We start from the raw sequence: 22,408 nt of genomic DNA on the forward strand, positions 1-22,408 counted from the left end.
CATCCATAAAATAGGAGTAATAATATCTTGTTTTCAGGATGCTCTGAAGGTCCAAAGAGATATTCATGGGCAGGGTCCAGCCTGGCACACAGGGATAGCATTACATGTTACTTTCTATCCCTATCTTCATACCCACTGGAGCTGAGCAAGGCCTTATGTCTGACCAATGAAGTCAGCAGCCCACATAGGAAGAAATCTTTGTCTCTGGCCTCATTAGCATCAGGGTCCAAGCAAGTGACCAGTCCAGACACTGGCCTTGGAAAAGAGCCTGCACGGCTGGCCACTTCATTTGGGAATTTCACCCTGTGGAAAAGACCACACCAAACACAATTTTCCTCCTAAAGTGGTTTCCTCCCCCACCCTGCCCCCTTTGTCTCCCCTGCCCCCACCAGGGCACTAAGTGATTTATGTCTCATTGAGGGCCTTTTCCCCTTCAGAGCCCATCTGGCCTTCCTGCCTCAGCCGGCAGGGAGGGTGTAATCCTGTGTTTGCAGCTTTACAGACGGTTTCTATGGAAATTATGACAATATTACAGCTATTGTGGAGCAACACCATTGCTGACTGAATGAGGAGACAGGACTTGAAGGGGAAATTTGGAATTAAATATCAACAACCCAAGTCCTTAGAGACAATGACTAGTTTTCATGATGTTGTTCCTATCAACCGTAAGAAACAATAACAAACCAATATTGTTTTTGTATTAACGATATGAAGAAGGGTTATTTCTCAAATCCTTTGTGGAGACTACACAGAGAAGATAAAAATCAGGCCCCAAGCAAGTGCTCACTGGCAATATTCAGAAACGAGAGCAAGGTAAAATTTTAGATAGAGGTTGGAGAATCGAGGGGTATAACTTAAGTAAGTAAATGCTTCAAATTTCCACCACATCACACGAGGCCAGGCTACCACTGCATATGATTGGGGGTGGCTTGTTAATTGCTCTCTCAAATCATCAGGAGAACTTTGTAAGGAATTGGGAAGTAGAAATGCTTATTTAGGGAAAAGGAGTGGTCAGCATCCATTATCAGTTCCCAAATGTTGAGATGGTGAAGAAAGTAACCACAAAACTATACCTCCATTTAGGGTTGCTCACCAGCACCATTCCTGACTTTTGCTGTGGCCGTGTTTTCTCCCATGAGAGGTTTAATCTCTTTTTTTATAGTCAATTACGTTTTGAGATTAATTTGAGCAGGTTTCTCTTCTTTATAAGAGAAAATATAATGCTTTTATTCAGTTTCAAAAGCAATGCAAGGTCATTGTAGAAAAATGTGGAAAATGTTGCTGAAGGAAGAGAAGGAAACACAAGTTCATTATCCCACTCCCCAGAAATGTACCACTGTGAAGCTTTTGTTAAGTTTCCATTTAATTTTTATGGTGGCTCAGAGTGTGGCTATGGGGATTCAGACAGAATTCTGCATTTGCAAGCTGTCTGAGCTCATGCAGGTTACTGAACCTCTCCAAGCCTGTCTTCCTACCCCAGGAGTGGATGATGCCTTCCTTCAGACGGCTGAGGGACTAAATAAACCCAGAACACTTTCTCACACTGTGGTGCTTCTACAGCATCATTTTTAATGGCTCTTTAGTATTCTGTCATATGAATATGCCATAAATTATTTACAATATCCTGTTACTGAATCAGTTGTTTTACATATTTAACATTAAAATACAAAGAGTGACTTCCTATAAATAATCTCTAGTCCCTCCTTTGTCTCCTATGTGTTGTTATTCAGCAGAGGGGTTTAATTCACCTAACTGATACCAAACACACTGAGCACACGTGCCTATGGTGGACAATGAGGAAGAGTAGACAGGAGCAGAGTAGCGTGTCCTGCCCTTGCAGAGCTGAGAGCAGAAAGAGAGTGGAAGGAGCACTGGGCTGGGAAATTGGAAATTTGGGTCTTAGCTCCACCTCCCCAACCTCCTTCTACTAACTGTGTAACCTGAGTATGTGACCTAATCTCTCTTTTCTCATTTGTAAAATAGTATAATTATACAATCTCCCTCCAAGCGCTTTTGTGAACAGAAGTAAATTAATAAATGTAAAGTGCTTTAAAAAGTGCCTAGCACAGCACTATTCACAACAGCCAAAGAGTGGAAACAACCCAAGTGTCCATCAGCTGGTGAATGGATAAACAAAATGTGGTATATCCATACAATGGAATATTATCCAGCCACAAAAAGGAATTAAGTACTGACGCATGCTACAACATGGACGAAACTTGAAAACGTTGTGCTAAATAAAATAAGGCAAACAAAAAAAATGGGGGCATGTATTGTTGATTCCATTTATATGAAATATCCAGAATAGGCAAGTCTATAGAGACAGAAAGCAGATTGGTGGTTGCCAGGGGCTGGAAGGACGGGGGAATGGGGAGTGACTGCTTAATGGGTACAGAATTTCCTTTTGGGGTGATAGAAAAGTTCTAGAACAAGATAGTGGTGATGATTGTACAACAAGTGTACTTAATACCACTGAACTGTACTTTAAAATGGTTAAAATGGTAAATTTCATGTTATGTATATTTTACCACAGTAAAAAAGAAAACAAAAACAAAAAAAACGGTGCCCAGCATATAATAAGCACTCAGTAGTTTTCATTTTTCATCCTTATTCCCTCTCGAGGTCTCAGTTTTCCTATTTATGGGGAAAGAGAAAATAATCTTTGAAATTGCTTCTGGCTCTGAGATTCTGCAGTCTAGTTGGATGAATCTGGCTTGTGATAGAGAAATCTTTTCGTGACTATCCATTTCCTGCCCTCTCCCTCCCTCTCCCTCCTCTGGTCTGATGGAGGAGGCCCAATGCCCTTCTTCTGAGTGCTCATTTTGAAGCTGCCATCACCTCTTCCACACAATTCCTTCCAGTACCTGATAGAACTTTAACTGCTGTGACCCTGAAGAGACTCATGGTGGACTCTCAGTAAATATCTGTTGGAGCCATGGATGGATGAAAGAACCAATGATGAAAAAGTGAATGGACAGCCACTGACTCGCACGGCATGCCTCTAGTGGAGCTAGCCCCAGCTGAATTCGTGAGCACACATCTTCCAAGAGTTAATAAACACCCCCCCACACCCACTACGCCCTTTTCCTGAAAATTCCTATCACATTTTTATTGGACAAGCCATTATTTTACCTCCTTAAACTCCACATTTTTAATCTGTTAACGTACCTTAAGGGTGAGTGAGCCTAGCATTCGCCCTGCTCACATAATAATATCACGCTCCATTAACAACTCCAAGAGGACTCTTTTCCACCTTTACCTCTCCTCTTGGCAGCTCCAAGCTGTTAGCCGCGTTCACACCTCTCCTTTTTCTAGTTCTCCAGCAAAGCTTTATTTTAAGTTTGACCTCCTTCTTCCTAATCACTCGGACTTCCTTTGTTTATTTCTTTCCCACTGTCATTTCCAGGTTATCCTCTTCAATCTCCCCCTTTCTCCTGTCCTTGCTCTTTATAAAGCCTTGCCTCCACTTCATAAATTTGCATTCTCTAAAATATCTTGCATTGTTCTCCTCTTCGTTGTCAGATATGTATTTATTTTTAATTTCCTCCTCCAATCTCAGACATCCTGAAAGGAGAACAAGTTGTTTCTTGTTGAGCCTTTTAGATTGTCTTGCAAAGTTATTATATCTACTTCAAATGTCTGAATCTTTTCATAGTGAAAAGTTGCTATGACACACTCTGCCACTTCAACAAACGTGCAAACACACACACATACACACACCTGTGCCCCTTTTCTTGTATTCAAGACCAGGAGTTGGCCACCTATTCCCTTGGGCCAAATCCAGCCCACCACCGGATTTTGTAAATAAACTTTAATTGGCACATAGCACACTCATCATTCACATATTGTCAATGGACGCTTTGGCTATAGAGAGTTTAGTAGTTGGAACACATGCCTTATAGCCCGCAAAGCCTAAAATATTTACTATCTGGACCTTTACAGGCAAAGTTTACAGACTCCGGTTGTAGACAATTGAGGGCCATCTAATCCTTTATTTGCAAACTCTGAGCTGATAGCCTGCATTACTAGATAGTGCCTTCATTTCAAATCCCCTACATCCATTTCAAACTCCCTGCTCCCCACCCTGTAATCTCACTAAAAAGTTCCCTGTGTATCACTGACTGGCTTCCGGAGTCTTCTTTGGTGGTGTGTAGGAGGAAGCTGTATCTCTGGAAATGTTGTCCCTCCCTACCAAGTGTGTGAGACATCATCATTCACCAACTGTATATTTTTTTTCCCTTCTCATTCAGTATCCATTTCTCACACAACTTTCCATTTCATAGGTTTTATTTATTTCTATCTAAGTGACAAGTTGTGGGAACACTAGCCAGAGAAAAACAGCCAACAACCCCTCCCTAGCCCACTTCCAACTCAGCGTAAGCATTGCATCTTTTCTCTTTGGACATAGTCTAGCTTCTTGGGAATAAACCAAGTGGTCCTGCCCTCAGTAGAGACTGCCTAGAATAGTGGTACATGGGCTCCAGGGTCATGAAGACCTGGATTTGAACCCTACCTCTGCCACCATGCTTTGAATACTATCTGCCCTTAGCAGGTGCCTTTAAATCAGGCCAACGCACCAGCAAGCCACAGCACCCAATAAAAATTATCATTAGGCACTTAGGGCATATAATGACAACTGTCTCAGTCCCTCTCCACTTCTTCCTTCCCTTGCTCTATCTCCCTGCCTCTTTCTAGGGCCTCATAGCCTCTGATGTTTTCTGCTTTAGCTATCATGTTCATCTTTTAGACTGGACCAAATTCTGCTTTCCTGTTTTGATCCTGTAAGTCCCATCTTTTCATTTGCCAGAAAGTCCCACTAGTACACATTTTATTTTGGATAATCGTTTTAGCCAAGCCAATTCTAGCTGCTGGACCCCATTCAAAACCAATGCTTAGCTGCCACCACATAAAAGGAGAACAGCAAAGTGGTGTATGAAAAAAGCAATCAGATAGTCCTCGGGCTTAAATCCTGACTTTGTTCATTTCCAGTTGTATGATTATAGGAAGTCAATAACCTCTCCAAGATTCAGTTTCTCTTCCAGACTACATAGATATTAATACCTATTTTGTAGAGTTATCGTGAGGAATAGAGACAGCAGTGCCTTGCATACATTAGGACTCCATAAATGGAACTTTTTCTTTGAACAAACCTTGAACCTCATATTTGTGCTCCCAAACCCAATGAAAAGTAAAATTCCAAGAGATTACAGTGAGAACTACTTCAGTAAAGAAAAATTCTGTTCGTTCAGCGGATCTCCTTTTACAACTTGAACTGTCTTTCTTTCTGTGTTCTTATCTCCAGCTCAGATTTAAAATCTTCTTCTTCCCATGTTTTTTACTTTGTCCTCATTTACTTGGCTCTTATGGCCCCTTAATCTCATTTACTGTTGAGCAATGTGGCCCAGGCTGCACCCCTCTTTCTTACAGAATTTACACAAAAGGCTTCTCTGGCTTTATACACCCTAGAGTCCTTCCCGTGAAGTGTCACAGAGGAAGCAACCATCCCATGCTCAGTGTTCCTGCAGCATGAAAATGACCACACCACACGTGGCCATTTCTAGGGATTTTCCATTGACAAATAGTAATGAAATGAATATGAACAAAGATTTGGCTAGAAGGAGGTCTATCACCTCCTTATTTACAATAGCAAAAGAAGAGAGGGCCGGCCCCGTGGCTTAGCGGTTAAGTGCGCGTGCTCTGCTGCTGGCGGCCCGGGGTTCGGATCCTGGGAGCACACCGATGCACCACTTCTCTGGCCATGCTGAGGCCGCATCCCACATACAGCAACTAGAAGGATGTGCAGCTACGACATACAACTATCTACTGGGGCTTTGGGGGAAAAATCAATCAATAAATAAAAATTATGAAGAAGAGAAAGTAAAAGTGAAATCAAAAACATAAATGTCCAATAAAAAGGAATTAGTCATGGGCCGGCCCCATGGCTTAGCAGTTAAGTGCCCACACTCCGTTACTGGCGGCCCGGGTTCGGATCCCGGGCACACACCGATGCACTGCTTCTCCGGCCATGCTGAGGCCGCATCCCACATACAGCAAATAGAAGGATGTGCAACTATGACACATAATTATCTACTGGGGCTTTGGGGGAAAAAAGGAGGATGATTGGCAATAGATGTTAGCTCAGAGCCCGTCTTCCTCAGCGAAAAAACGAGGAGGATTAGCATGGATGTTAGCTCAGGGCTGATCTTCCTCACAAAAAAAAAAAAAAAAGGAATTAGTCATTAAATATGTGATACATCACAACAGAGTACTATATAGCCATTGCAAATTACATTTTGGAAAATCTTTGATGCTCTGTAAAGATGCCATAATAACTTAAGTTTAAAAAATGTAGTTCAGGGTTTCCAGTCCAACATGTAAGGAGCTAAGAAGTTGCCACTCCATCCTAGCAATAAGTAAAAAGCCAAGCAAACTGGCAAATCAACAAATCTTCTTAGATCTAGCAGAAAGGAGAGGTCACAGGGAAAACCACTGGCCCCAAAATTGGAGAGACAAATAGGCAGATACAGAGAATCACAGCTTACCCGAACAAAAACCCAGAAGCAAACACTCCTGCAGGAACCAGTGCCAGGTAGGAAAACCTGTGATTGACGAATTGCTGGAGGCTCCGTGTGGACAACTCTGAGAGTCAGAGTCCAGGGGGATCCAGTTATTGGACGACCCTCACAATTTTGTGACTGTTACCTCCAAGAGCTTTGCTAGTCCTCACAGTGAATTTCAGAGAAACATCTCCTCCTGCTTCTGGCATGGGGAGGGGAAAAGGAATTATTTTGAAATACACCAGAGCATTCTGTTCTTCACAAGGCCTGCCTTCAGGAGAAACTATTTTACCAGAGTCTAACCTGCTGGAGTTTTATCAGAGCCTAACCTACCTGAGAGGGAGGGAGGAATGCCCCACACTAGCCACCTCCAGCCTTCCACGTGGAAGAAGGAAAACACACAACTCCAGCTCCTTCCAGCCATCCTGTCTCACCTAAGGGAGGAGGACACTGAGAAGCACTGGTGAAGCCCACAGTCCAGGGTCAGGAGCTCACGGAAAGACTGAGACCTAATCATAGCACTACACACTTTCAGTCCCTCCACAGCTTACCACTACATTACTACAAGTCTACTTATTGGAGTTCCTTTTACTCAGTACATCGTGTCCATCTTTCAACAAAAAATTACAAGGCGTACTAAAAGTCAAAAAACACAGTTTGAAGAGACTAAACAAACCTCAGAACCAGAGTAAGATAGAGAAGGAATGTTGGAATTATCAGACCAGGAATTTAGAAAAACTATGATTAATTTGCTAAGGGCTTCAACAGAAAGAGTAGACAACATGCAAGAACAGACAGATAATTTAGTAGAGAGATGGAAATTCTAACAAAGAATCCAAAAAAATGCTGGAAATAAAAAACATTGTAACAAGAATGAAGAATGCCTTTGATGGGCTCTTTAGTAAACCAGACATGACTGAGGAAAGAATCTCTGAATCTGAGGATATAACAATAGAAACTTCCAAAACTGAGCAAAGAGAAAAAAGACTGAACAAAATGGAACAGAATATCCAAGACCTGTGGGACAACTACAAAAGATGTAACATATACATAATAGGAATACCCAGAGAAGAAAAAAAGAAACAGAAGCAATGTTCAAAGCAATAATGACTGAGAATTTCCCCCAAATTAATGTCAGACGCCAAACCACAGATCCAGGAAGCTCAGAGAAGACCAAGCCAAAAAAACTACCTGGGCATATCATATTCAAGTTTCAGAAAATCAGAGATAAAGAAAAAATCTTGAAAGAAGCCAGAAAAAAAAAAAAAACCTTACCTATAGAGAAGCAAAGATAAGAATTACATCCTATTTCTCCTTAGAAACGATGCAAGCAAGAAGAGAATGGAGTGAAATATTTAGTGTTGACAGAAAAAAATTGCCAACCTACAATTCTGACCTTGCAAAATATCCTTCAAAAGTGAAGGAGAAATAAAGACTTAGACAAACAAAAATTGAGGGAATTTGTTGGCAGTAGATTTGCCTTGCAAAATATGTTAAAAGAAGTTCTTCAGGGAGAAGGAAAATAATATAGGTTAGAAACTTGGATCTACATAAAGAAAGGAAGAGCACTGAAGAAGGAATTAGTGAAGATAAAATAAAAACTTTTATTTTTCCTATTCTTAATTGATCTAACATGATAGTTTATTCAAAATAATAATAGCAACAATGTATTCAATTATGTGTGTGTATATGTATATGTATAATTATGTATAAGTGAAATTAATAGGAGGAAAAGAAGTTAAAAAAATATTTTGAACTAAATACAAGTGAAAATACAACGTATCAAAATTTGTGAGATGCAATGCTTAGAGGGAAATTTCTAACATTGAATGCATACATTAGAAAAGAAGAAAGACCTAAAGTCAATAATCTAAGCTTCCATCTTAGGAAACGAGAAAAATAAGACAAGTTAGACCCAAAGTAAGCAGAAGAAAAGAAAGAATAAAAATTAGAATATAGGGACCGGCCTGGCGGCATAGTGGTTAAGTTCAAGTGCTCTGCTTTGGCTGCAGCCCAGGGTTTGCAGGTTCAGATCCTGGGCATGGACCTACACACCACTCATCAAGCCATGCTGTGGCGGCATCCCATATACAAAATAGAGAAAGATGGGCACAGGTGTTAGCTCAGGGCCAATCTTCCTCAGCAAAAAGAGGAGGATTGGCAACAGATGTTAGCTCATGGCCAGTCTCCCTCACCAAAAAAAAAACCAAAAAACAAAATTATAATATAAATCAATGAACTTGAAAACAAGAAATCAAGAAAGAAAATTAACAAAACCAAAAGCTGGTTCTTTGAAAAGATCAATAGAATTGATAAGCTTCTAGCCAGGATAACTAAGAAAAAAACAGAGAAGATATAAATTATTTATATCAGAAATTAAAGAGGGTACATCACTACAGATCCCATGGACATTACAAAGATAATAAAGAACTATTACAAACAATTATATGCCCACAAATTTGATAACCTAGATAAAATGTACTAATTCCTTGAAATACACAATCTGCCAAAACTCACACAAGAATAGACAACCTGAATAGGCCTATATCTATTAAAGAAATTTAATCAATAATAAATAACCTTCCAAAACAGACAGCACCAAGCCCAGATGGTGCTGGTGAACTCTAGCAAACATTTAAGGAAGAAATTATACCAATTCCCTGCAATCTCTTCCAGAAGATAGAAGCAAAGCGAATACTTCTTAACTCATTCTATGAGGCCAGCATTACCTTAATACCAACACCAGACAGACATTACAAGAAAACTAGAGACCAACACCTCTCATAAATAGATGTAAAAATTCTCAACAAAATATTAGCAAATCAAATTCAACACTGTATAAAACCAATTACACACCACGACCAAGTGAGATTTACCCAAGGTATGCAAGCCTGGATCAATATTAGAAAATTGATTAGAAAATTAGAAATTGATTAGAAATATTAGAAAATTTCTAAATTCTTTAGAAAAACTAAAGAAGAAAAATCACATATTATATCAATAGACACAGAAAGAGCATTTGACAAAATCCAGCACCCATGCATGATAAAAATTCACAGCAACTAAAAATAGATGGGAACTTCCTCAACTTGATAAAGAACATCTACAAAAACCTATGGCTAACTTACATACAGCTACATACTGTATGATTCCACACTTCACACTTAATGGTGAGAAACTTGAAGAAACTGACACTACCCAACTTCAAGACTTACTATAAAGGTATGATAATCAAGACAGTGTGGTATTGGCAAAAGAGTAGACAAATAGATCAATGGAACAGAATAGAGAGCCTAGAAATAGACCCATATAAATAAAGTAAACTGATCTTTGACAAAGGAGCAAAGGCAATACAATGGAGCAAAGATAGTCTTTTTCAACAATTGGTGCTGGAACAACTAGACATCCACATGCAACAAAATGTATCTAGACACAGATCTTACACCCTTCACAAAAATTAACTCAAAATGGATCACAGACCTAAACGTAAAATGTAAAACTATAAAACTCCCAGATGAAAACTTAGATGACCTTGGGTACGGAAATGACTTTTTAGATACCAAAAGCACAATCCACGAAAGAAATCATGGGTAAGCTGGACTTGATTAAAATTAAAAACTTCTGCTCTGAGAATAAGGAGACAAGCCACAGACTGGGAGAAAATATCTGCAAGAGACACATTTGATAAAGGATTGTTATCTAAAATATACAAAGAACTATTAAAACTCAACAATAATAAAATGAACAACTCAATTTAAAAATGGGAAAAAGATCTGAACAGACACCTCACCAAAAAAGATATACAGATGCAAGTAAGCATATGAAGAGATGCTCCACCTGGTATGTCATTAGGGAATTGTAGATTAAAGCAACAATGAGATACCACTACACATCTATTAGAATGACGAAAATACAAAACAGTGACAACACCAAATGCTGGCAAGGATGTGGAGCAACAGGAACTCTCATTCATTGCTGGTGGGAATGCAAAATGGTCCAGCCACTTTGGAAGACAGTTTGGAGATTTCTTACAAAACTAAACATACTCTTTCAATAAGATCCAGCAATCACATTCCTTGGTATTTACTCAAATAAATTGAAAATTTATGTCCACACAAAAAGCTGCATATGCATGTTTATAGCCACTTTAGTCCTAATTGCCCAAACATGGAAGCAACCAAAATGTCCTTCAGTAGTTGAATGGATAAATAAACTGGAGTACATCTAGACAACAGAATATTACTCAATGCTAAAAAGAAATGAGCTATCAAGCCATGCCAAGACATGGAAGAACCTTAAATGCATATTACTGAGTGAAAGAAGGCAATGTGAAAAAGCTACATACTGTATGATTCCAACTATATGACATTCTGGAAAAGGCAAAACTATAAAGACAATAAAAAGATTAGTAATTGCCAGAGGTTAGAGGGAAGGGAGGGATAAACAGCGGAGCACAAAGAATTCTTAGGGCAGTGAAAATACTCTGTATGATACTATAATGGTGGAAACACGTCATTATACATTTGTCAAAACTCACAGAATATACAACACCAAGAGTGAGCCCTAATGTAAACCATGGACTTTGGGTAATAACGATATGTCAAGGAAGGTTCCTCAATTGTAACAAATGTACCATTCTGGTGGGGGATGTTGATAATGGAGAAGGCTATGCAAGTGTGGGGGCAGGAGAAATATGGGAAATCTCGGTACTTTCCACTCAAGTTTGCTATGAACCTAAAACTGCTCTCAAAGAGAAAGTTTATTAAATTTTTTAAAAAGTAGTAAAAAATAGTTTAAAAACAAATAATACTACATGGTCTCACTTTTATTTTGGAACGAAAATACATGTGTCATACACAGATGTGAAGAAAATCACTACTATGTTAATAGCAGTTTTCTCTGGGAGATTATGAGGAGATACACTTTATGTTTTCCTATTGTTTACCTGTTTGGTTCATCTTTGTTTCTCCAATATTAGTTTTTGGTTGTGCAACCACATAACTGGTGCTTAATAAATGTTTTTTGAATAAATGAGTAAAGAAAAAATTAGTGGATTAAGGGAGATTTAGAGATTCCTCAGTATACTTATGGTGACTCTTGTTATCACATCCCACTGGCCCAACTCCACATATATATTTACAGAGAGTACACTGAGCACTAACCAGCACTGCTGTAGCCTCACTGCAAGCCTTCAACAGTTTTGAACTTTTCTCTTGGCAACTGGTCCATAAAAGAGCATACACCCCTCAAGAACTCAGACTAACCATGAACTCATTAATGACTATATTAGACCCACTGACTGTTATGGCTTTGATCTAAAGATTAAGGACTTAACAAGCATTCACCCAGCTGGGTAGGCAAGACGAGCCCTGGGGTACAAGAAAACAAAATCAGGATTTATATTTGTATTAAGATGATATCTCTTCTTTTTTAGTTTGTACTGTGTATTTTATATGTCATAGGGTATTAATATATTATTTGTGTCTGTAATTTATTTTACATGTGTAAATTATTTTACACATGTGTACATATATACATATATACACATACATATAGAGAGTGAGAGCATGCTCAAAAAAATTTTGCATAGCAGTGGGCAATCAAAAAAGTTTATAGACCATTGCCATACTGACCATCTGGCCCAGCCCCCTTCATTTTAGAAAGGAGGAAACTAAAGTTCAGAGAGAAGGGGAGTAACCTGCCCAAGTTGTACAGCTGGTTAAAGGATGGGTCTTAATGATGAGACTGCTAATGCTTTATTCAGTTTTTTTTCCTGCCTCATCTCATTGTTTTTTGATAGAGTAGAACTGTTTTTTGAATGCCATATGAGTTCATGTTAAGAGTACCGATAAATTTTAACATTACATTTTCCTAGAAGTTTAATTTTTAAAAAGTGCTTACACACCTAAATGGACCTTCTGCCTCCTCTAGAAAATGGAGGGCCGAGCTTCCAGTCACAGACTGCATTCTCCTCAGCCAGATTTCCTATTTCTCATAGGCTTTATCCACTGCCTCACAGGAACATTATTTGTAGAGATAATGCCCAGTGGAAATTAATCATAAAGAGAATCAGCATAGAAATCACTGACAGAAAAGCATCACAGACAGCGCTCTGGCCATCTACAGCATTACTTACAAGAGCCGTCAGCAAAACCCCGTCTCCAGGGACCATTACTTTGAGGGAACTCTGCCAATCGCAGCATTACTTAGAAAGCACCTTTTTATGTTCCTCAAATGCCTACTGTCAAACTAAACCAAAGTTCTGAAAGGTTTCAAACACTTCCAAGTTTGGGTAAGTGAATATACTCCCAGATTCAAGTGTGGCCTGAAGGTCAGGTAAGCAAAGCCTTTTTTCCTAGCCTAAGTGCAAACTTTCATTTGTCAGAGCAGCCTTGTAAAATTCATTTACACTCCAGGGTCTGGATTCTGATGACTCGAGAGGCCTTTATAAACTCAGAATTCTATTTCCAGCTGTCTTCCCTTGTGCAAGGTAAGGAGGAGAACTTCAATTTCTCAGAATCATGTTGAAAATTTTTCGCCCAGGACAAAAAATGGCAAATGGCAAACGGTAAAAAGGTAAGAGCCACATCTCATTTGTTTCAAATTCTCTCCTCCTAGACCCAGAACCCCTGCGAACTTCACAAAGGAAACATCTTGCACAAAAGTGGCCCATGTGGGAGGCAGGGAACTAGAAATGACCCAGGGCTCCTGAAAGGGAGTTATCAACAGACCCATGTAATCATGTCATTACTTTGTTTTCACTGGATGACAGAGTCTTTGCAGTATCATTTGCTCTTGGCAGACCATATATCATAATTCTCCTCCTTCTAGTGATTTTTTCACTCCTAGGAAAATTCTGCATGCATGGAATCCTTGAGAAATGGTGAAAAATATTTACTTTTCACTTAGAATTGCTTTTTTACATACTTGACAAAAATTATAAACAAAAAGTTGTGTGGAGGATTTTGGCAATATGAATGCCTATCATGAGAAAAAATCTAAATATAATTTAACTAAGGTTTACAGGTAGATCCAGAACCACAATATAAACACCCAGTGATACTTCAAACCTGGAATTTCGCATTCCGAGTATAACTCAGTGATTTTTTTTTTATATTTTTATTCTGCCAAATACTTTTGTTATTTAACTTCTTCATAATTTATTCATTTATTAACTAAACTCATTTCCTTAAGGTAGGAGTTAATAATTAGGTAGGCCAGAGACAAAGCATATTTTTCTTCTATCAAGACATTTTGTAAAAAATCTTTTGATAGCCTCAGAATTAACTTGGAAGAATAAGGATTTTGCAGCAACTGTTCTCAAAGGCTGAGCAACTGATCTCTAAGCGTCCTGAATAATGGGCTGGCGGCAAGATAGAGGAAGTTTTCTAGGAGTGTGGCGGGAATATCTATCCTTGCCCTTCATTATAGTAACATGTCAGGGACAGACACAATGGTCAGGCTCATTGAATTAAAATAAAGAAGCAGCCTCCAGTCTGGAAGGAGGATGGACTCTACAATCAGAAAAATCAGTTTGAATTCTGGCTCCCCACTTATTATCTATATGATTTTGGACTAAACACATAGATTCTCTGGGTTTTAATTTCCTTATCTGTAAAGTTCATTTTCTGTAACAAAAAAAGAAAGAAAAAATAATATATATATATGTGTGTGTGTGTGTCAGGCACAAAAAAACTGCTCAAAAAGAGGTACTGATCAAATTTGCAGATGGTTCAATGCTGTGGGTAGGGATGCTATATCACAGAGTTACGGTTCAAAATTATCATGATACAATAGAGAGATGAGCTAAGATGGTGATGAATATTCTAGAGAGAAGAGAAATAAAATCCTACAGTTAAAGCATTTTTTCTTTTTGGTTTTGTTTTAAGTTCAATTGTACCATCATAGAACAGAGACAGCCTGGCTTATGGGGAAAAGTTTCTAAAGGCTTGAATGACATGGAGTTTACTATGGAGACAATCGTAAGACAGGGCTACTGAATTATCAGGTGTAATCTTGTACTACAGAAGCATATGCTGTGCATAAATCAAGGAAATTAACTAGCCTAATGGACTGTCATGGCTATATCCCATCTGGAGCACTGTGTTCAGTTCTGGGCATTGTATTTTTGGAAGAATATTTACAAAGTACAGTATAACCTGAAAAGGAAATCAGAATGGTGAAAGACTCCTAGAAGGGAGAGCTGAAGAAGCTAGGAACAACAAAGCTAAAAAAGAGAATTTTAGGGAGAATACGATGATTACCCTCAAACATATTAAGGACAGGAAAAATCAAAGAGTGATAGTAATTAATATGTATTGAGTACTTATAATGTGCAAAGTAGTCCGTGTAATCCACATTTTGCAGATGAGAAAACTGAGGCACAGAGGATGAGTTACATGCTTATCGTCACGTAATTTGTAAGAGTTAAGCCAGTTTTCACCCCAGTAGTCCATCCCAGATCTGGGAGAGATATTCAAGCTATTTTCCAAATATTTCTAATCTCTGTCTTACAGGATCATGGTAAGATTACACTCTCCTAATTCTTTTGAAGTTGGACACAGACTAATGATTTGCTCTGGCCAATGAAATGTGAGCATAAGTCATGTTTGTAACTTCAGCGTGGAAGTTTAAGAGTCTGTGAGCAATTTGCCACACGCTCGTCCTGCCATGGATGTGTGGACATGGAATCTCCATCAATCCAGGTCTCTGAGGGGCAATGAGGAACAGAGCTGCCCTGCTGACCCATGTTGGACAAGTAGCAGGAACAAAAAATAAACTGTTACTGTTTGATTAAGCCACCGAGATTTGGGGACTGTTTGTTACTGTGGCATCACCCAGCCTTTTCTGACAGATACACAAGCCTACACGCTTAAAATCATTAACATACCTCAGAATAAGGAAACATAGTTATTCTACTATTTCCAGAGGTCAGAGCTAAGAATAGTTTGTAGAAACTACACATAGGCAGATTTGGGCTTAATTTAGTTTTTTTTTAAGTTTTTAAAAGTCCAAAAGTTGCTTCATGTAGTAGCGAGCCCCCTGAAAACGGCAGTATTTAAACAGAGGCCAGTTGATCATTCTGCATCTATGTAGCAAGCGATGGCTTAATTAAGCAGGCTTGTATCAAATGTATTAAACATTTATTGAGCACCTCCAATGTGCCAGGCATTTCAGCCACAAAGATAAATCCAAGCACACAATCCCTATCCTCAAGGAAATAATCATGAAGTACAGAAGTAGATAACCTCTGCGTCTGTTCTAACAATGTGATTCAACCAAATTAGAGATAATAACATGGCCTGGATGAAGCTGACAGCAAGCCTGAACTTACAAATAACCATGTAGCACTAGAAATCCTGCTGATGCTTAGGTTGTATTATTATTTTTCAATTAGGAGCCAAAAGTACAGGGTTTGCAAAAGGAAGGAAAACGAGAGAATTGCTGGGTTTAAAGGAGGAACATTTTCCTTTTCTCTAGTTACCATTCTTAAATCTTGCAAACCAGGCATATTATCTGGCTTACATCAGGGGTGTTCCAGCAAAGGGAATAGCACTGACTCATAGCAATTGTTACCGACCTTTTCCATCACTTCTCCCACCCCTTAGAGTCAGGAAGGGAACATTTCAATAATGATCAAGTCAGACTTGAAGAGAGGCAATAAACTTTCTACGGGCCATTCTGCAGTTTAGAAATCAGCTAAAGCCTTTCCAAAATATCAGAATATTTCCTAAAAGGGTATGTGAGCGGGGCCTAGAGGAATCCCACATTCTAAGGATGATGTGAAAATCACAAACTAAATGAGTGATTCCAAGGGATACTGACATTGTTTCCCAATGGCATCTTTAAACAGCACTCACTTCAGTACTTTCTTTTCCCTGGTGGTATCAATAATTAGAGGTTGGTTGTTAAACTTCCAAAAATCAAACGGTGGAGAAATGTGCTGTCCTCTCAGTGGCTCGCTGCGTTTTCATAGAAAATATCTAAAACTTCGGTGAGCATTAACTGTAATTGCTCTGAGGCAGACATTTCCATTTCAGGTTATTATTCCTAACTGTATTAGTGCAGAATAATACATGTGGATGGATTTTGCAGCCATTATCTAGACAAGGGAGATGTATCTGATGAGTATTGTTCCCCAACTCAAAAGTGTCAGTTTGAACTTTGAATAATCCAGCCCTGCCCAGGCCCTGAATTTTCTGAACTACAGTTTTGATTTTCTATGAAATAAACAAATCAGGGCAAGCTGGATTTCAACATCATACCTTCAGTCAGTTCAGTGTGACATGAGTTTCTCAAAAATACACATGCAGGAGAAATTGGCTTTAGTACATGTAAGAATAGCAGGGAATTTGCAGTTCGTGCTAGTTTAATGTGCACTCCACACTCTCGCCTATTTTCAAAAATACAATGGTATTCTTCCAGAGACAGCTGGATCCCTGTGGTACCCAGTCTTGTGCCAAGCTACGTACACAAATATACTCTTTACAAACACAGATGTGAAATGTTGATCCGGGACAGAAGCGAGGCACGGAGATTCGGGTGTTTAGTCTAGTGGCTCCACACCCAAAAGTTTCAGGGACAAAGCTGGTGTTTGAAGAGTGAAAGAGGAGACCGCCCATCCTGTCCTTTCATCCGGGCACTATGGAGATGACCCCATTTTCCCAGCACCAGTTTGCCCTCTGCCCTGGTGACCTGGGTTGAGATTTAATCTAGGGCCAGCGTGGGGGCCAAGACAATTGTGCTGGTGGTTACTCAGACGGAGTGAAGGGCTGGAAATCATTAAGCCTTCCTGGGCTGGCCGGGCTGACACACCCACCCAGAACCGATGGCCCAGAGGTGCGGCAGGGAGGCAGGCGGCCCCGCGCACCCTGGTCCGGGGCGCACCAAGATGCTGCAATTGGGCACATGCGCGAACCCAGGCCCAGGCTAGGAGGTCACGCTACGCTCAGCAGAAGATGCCCTTTTCCTCCTCCTAGTCCCCCATCCCCGTGCAAAGTGAGCGGGAGAAAGTTGTGCCCGGGCCACGGCACTCCGGGCTGAGAAGGGACGAGGGCAGGAGGAGAAGAGACTCGGGCCTCCTTACCTTGTCCTTGGGGCCGAGGTTCTGCAAAACCTCCTTGCCCGTGGCGCTCCGGATCTCCACCCCGGCGGGCGCGGGCGACGCGGGCGCCGGCTCCCTGCTCTCCTCCCGGCCTTGGCCCCTGCGCGGGGTGTCCGCCTCGAGCCCGGCTCTGCTCCCCGAGCCGCGGCCGCTGCCCTGGCTGCTCCGGGGAGTCTTCGCGCCCCGCTGCCCCACGCTCAGGGCATCGAAATCCAGCGTCTTGCTCTCGAAGGCGCCCTCCACGTTGCAGAACATGCCGCCGTACTTCTGCCGCGGGACCTGGTCCGTGGTGCCCGGCCTGGCCAGGTACACGGGCAGATCGTCTTCATGGGAGCTGTCCCAGCCCCTTCGGCCCGAGGCCATGGTTCAAGCGCGACAGCGGCCCGCGGGCTTTCTTCCCCAGAGGCGGAAAGGGCAGCCGCCGGCAGCGTGCGCCGAGCCACAGTGACTGGGGCGGGAGGAGGCGCCTGAGCCTTCGCGCCAGAGGCGGCAGTGCTGCTCCGGTTCCTGCCAGTCCCCAGCGAGCCCGCGAGCGCGCCGCGCAGGGGCCGGAACAGCGGCGCGCTCGGCTCCCGGGACTCTCGCCCGCCCGCCCGCACCTCCCCGCGCACCCAGACCCTAACGTGGCCTCGCACGATTACGCGTCCTGGTTGCCCATGGAAAGGAGAAATCCCAACTTGGCGCGCGCGCGCGTGCACAGAAACACACACACACACACTCACGCTTTCCGCTCGCCCAACCACCCCCAGATTCACCCTCAAGAATTTGCCTCACTCACACATGCACACAAACCCTGCTTTACCCACACTAACTCCCGTATTGGCCTCACAAACGCAAGTCTATCTGCCCCACTTATGCACATAAACCTAGTTGGCTGGGCTGTGTTAATCTCAAAGCCAAATCCTGATTTATAACACACGCACACCAACTCAGATTTACCATGCTCACAATCCTAGACTTTGCTTACCCATAATCCCAGACTTGTTTCATATTAATCTTAGAATTGCCTCCCTCACAATTGCTCCCAGTTCTAGAATCTGCATCACAAACCTGCACCCTCACACAAGGAACACCTGAATTGGTTTATACACAGAGAGACAGAGAGAGACAGAGACATAGAAAGAGACAGAGAGAGACTCTCTTCATTAACAATCACAAAAACCTGTAAGTAACTCAGACAAATCTACACTTAAACCCATTCTTATCTCCTATATACCGTCATTGATTTTGCCTTTTACCCACCCTTAATTTGCCTTACACACAAATACATTACAGATCACATGCCTAGATTTTGCCTTGCAAAATACTCTTAATACCCTATCCTCATACAACAAACCTCTGGCTAATACCTCACACACTGACTCAAGCCCAGGTTTACCTGAGTCAGAACCCCGCATTGGGCTCACACACGGGTCCAGATTTACCTCAAAAATGTACAGCCAAAGACTTTGTCTTCCATGTTACCTCACATACACACAGATTTTACTTATGCATATTCATGTTCTCACAACCTCATCCTCTTCCCCACATCCACCCACAGATGCACTAACCTAGACTTTGCCACATAAACACAAGAGTCCACAAATTGCAGAGCTTCCATGGCATCTGCACACACAGCCTAAACCCAGAACCTGCAGTGCCCAAATTAAAGTGGGCCCCCTCTAAGAAATTCACTCATTCGTGTATTTATTCATCCAACATGAATTGAGTGCCTACTATGCTCTTCACAAGATACTGGAGTGACAGTGTTACGCCAGATTGGGGGCCTGTCCTCACCAAGAGCGTAGTCTACAGCCTCCCATCTAGGCAGCACAATCATTCACTATTCTGCTCAACATATTAAACTTTATTTTCTGAAACCCTCACTACATCATAAGATCCATGAAGGCAGAGATCTGATCTGTTTAGTCTGTCTTTGAATATCTTGAGCCTAGAACATCTACAAGCACATAAGAGGTACTCCATAAATTCTTTTTGAATAAATATTAATAATTATAATAACAGCAACAGGGAACATTTATGGAGCTGTTGCTGGGTACCACTCATTATTGCAATTGTTTCCCATGTTTTAACTCACTGAATGCTCATAAGCATATGGCAGCCTTCTTTGTGCACACAGACACAATCTTTGAAGGCATCTGCGCTGAATTTGATGAACTGAAACTCTGAACCCCAATTGTGGGAGGCAGTTAGGAAGATGGGATCTCAGCAGCTGGCCTGTGATAGCCATGGAGGTTTGAGGGATAGAAGTTCACCTAAACTTGGATCGAAGACAAGTCTGTTGACACGAGTTATGCTTACCCCCAGTGAAGAAAAAGGCACTTGCTAGACTACCTGTGCTCTATTATCAAAATTATTCATGATTTCTTAAGCTGACTTCCTCTGGGCAGCTGCTCCTTTTTAACAAATGCTAATTGGTGATGGACGCAGAACTTCACGTGAGAAATCAATAATACAGGCCATTCCTTCCCTCTTTGTTCGTGTAGGTTACTTCCTTCCTCTTTCCCATTGCTCTCAACCTCTTCTCCACTCATTAATTTATTTATAGACTTTTAAGTGACACTTGCTATGTGTCCAGCACTCTCCTGGGTTCCCTCCTTTGTGGAACGTAATTCTAGTGGGGGGAAACAGACGATAAATAAGAAATATCAGGTCAGACACTCATAAGAGCTATGAAGAAAATAAGATAGCCAGCTTTTAGATTGGCTGGTCAACAAAGACTTTTAAATCTTCCCCTTCTGACTCTATAAACACCACCGGCGCCAGCACCATCAGCAAGGGCAACAATAAAGATATTAGCTAACATTTATTAGGAATTTATTCTGCACCAGGCTCCATGCTAAGGAATTTCCTTACAGCATCTTGATTAATCTTAATAACACTACAAATCAGGTAATATTATTTCTTTTTTTCCTAGCGAGAAAGCTGAGACTCTGAGTAAATGCCCAAGTTATGACAGAATCATAACTGGAAGCAAGATATGTGCAAAGAGTCTCATGTTTCCTGTGAGGGAGTACCTTCTGAATGTAGATGCATGCTTGTATGTGCTCGTACGTGTGGGCGCCCAGGTGTGTATAAACCCCATTGTTATAGCAACATTGCCTCACCACTATGTCTGTTGCAATGTATATGCTCCGTAATTACATTTGTTGACAAAACATCACATTTAGAAGTCAACAGCTACGTATATGCATGTGTGTTTAATTAAGAAAGCAAAGCAGCCTTTAAAAGAAGACTGAAATAGGAATGGTGGCTCTGACTCCAGTTCTGCAACTATGTGGCCTTAGGCCAAGTGTTTTACTTAACTTCTTGATGTCTTTCTGCTTTGTATTTGCCACACCCACCTAGCAGGATTATTAAGGACTTCATTCCTTGAGTAAGACGTTGTGCTAACAATTTCATATGCATTGCCTTAACCTTCATAACAACCTCATAAATTTAGTGTGATTATTATTCTCATTTTACCAGTGGAGAAAACAATGCCTAGACAAATTATATTCCTTGCCCAAAGTATCACAGCTGGCACTGCAAGCTAGAATTCAAACCCTTTACTAGCTAGTTCCAGAGTCTATGAACCTAAAAACAACTCCACGACAGAGTTCTGTTGTAAGGATCCAAAGAGATAATAAATGGGAAGACCAAAAACAAGATGTTAACAAATCAAATAATTCTAAGTTCCCCAGTTGTTCTCGGGCAAAAGTTAACTTTAATGAAGACAAACACGTAAAAAAAATATCCTACCAGTGTCCTCCTAACGAAGACATTAGCCCCGTGAACATGGGGTGACTTTGTCATTCTCTTCCTAGTGAGGTAGAGGATACATTACTTAGGACAGTCACAAACATAAAGCAGCATTATGTCTGTGGCCACCTTAGGTCAGACTTCTCAGTGAAGGGGTTATCCAAAACAATGTGCAAACAGCAAGCTATTTCTATAATGTGGGCAACAAAATAGAGCTCTCAACTTGTCACACACCAGATCAAATTTGCATTTCCTGTAGCTCTGCAGTAAATGGCTTGCCACTTTGCATTGAGATGACTTGTGATGTGAGCCCATAGCATATCCTATTATAACTTTAGGGAAATATATTCCGGAGGCGTCTTCTATTACCTATAGATCAGTGGAAGGCAGAGACTCCTCAACAGTAAGCAGTGGCATGCTCGGAGCAATCCCGATGTGGAAGCACACAGAATATCTTTTATGCAAAATAAATTGCACTGCATTCTTATAAGGCAAAAGTCTACCCCCAACAGAAGATAAAATGTTAATATTCACTAAGGCTATGCCTCCATACTAAAAATCGAGAGAAAATAGAGGAGTTATGTAGTTTACCTTGACTCAACAGTGTATTTAAATATTTGTGACCTACCCTCTGTCTTTTTCTTCCCAGAATTGCAGGAATTTAAACCTACATTATCTCTTTGACGTTTCATGGGTACAGATTAGATACCTCATTTTTCACCCTGCGGATGCCATGTATGAAGCAATCTTTGCAAAATATTCAGCACTCTGCCTGACATACAGTAGGTGCTCAATAAATATTAGTCTCCCATTTTCTCAGAGTATATTTAGATATATCATTAATATCACACAGAGTTTGTGATAATGAGCTTGACCTTGTCCTGTAGCTTTCCTGCAAGATTTCATGGAGCAAATTGACATTATAATAATGTTTGGTGTATATGTTAAAAAATGACTGTTATTTTCAACATACCTGCTAAAAAGGTAGGTATATTGAAATTTACCT

The 22,408-nt window shown here is 40.8% G+C and overlaps 1 protein-coding gene across 1 annotated transcript in view; it reads right to left on the reverse strand.

Annotated features, from left to right (window-relative positions):
- DPYSL3 (dihydropyrimidinase like 3) overlaps positions 1-18,224 on the reverse strand; it is a 107,986-nt gene extending 89,762 nt beyond the window's left edge. Inside the window, exon 1 of the mRNA XM_058543470.1 lies at positions 17,644-18,224. Within this exon, the coding sequence (XP_058399453.1) occupies positions 17,644-18,024 (381 nt within the window). The 5' untranslated portion in view covers positions 18,025-18,224. The remainder of the gene's footprint in view (positions 1-17,643) is intronic.
- Positions 18,225-22,408: the final 4,184 nt, after the last annotated feature.

The sequence above is a fragment of the Diceros bicornis genome, chromosome 1, assembly GCF_020826845.1.
Source record: "Diceros bicornis minor isolate mBicDic1 chromosome 1, mDicBic1.mat.cur, whole genome shotgun sequence".
Taxonomy (NCBI): Eukaryota; Metazoa; Chordata; class Mammalia; order Perissodactyla; family Rhinocerotidae; genus Diceros; species Diceros bicornis.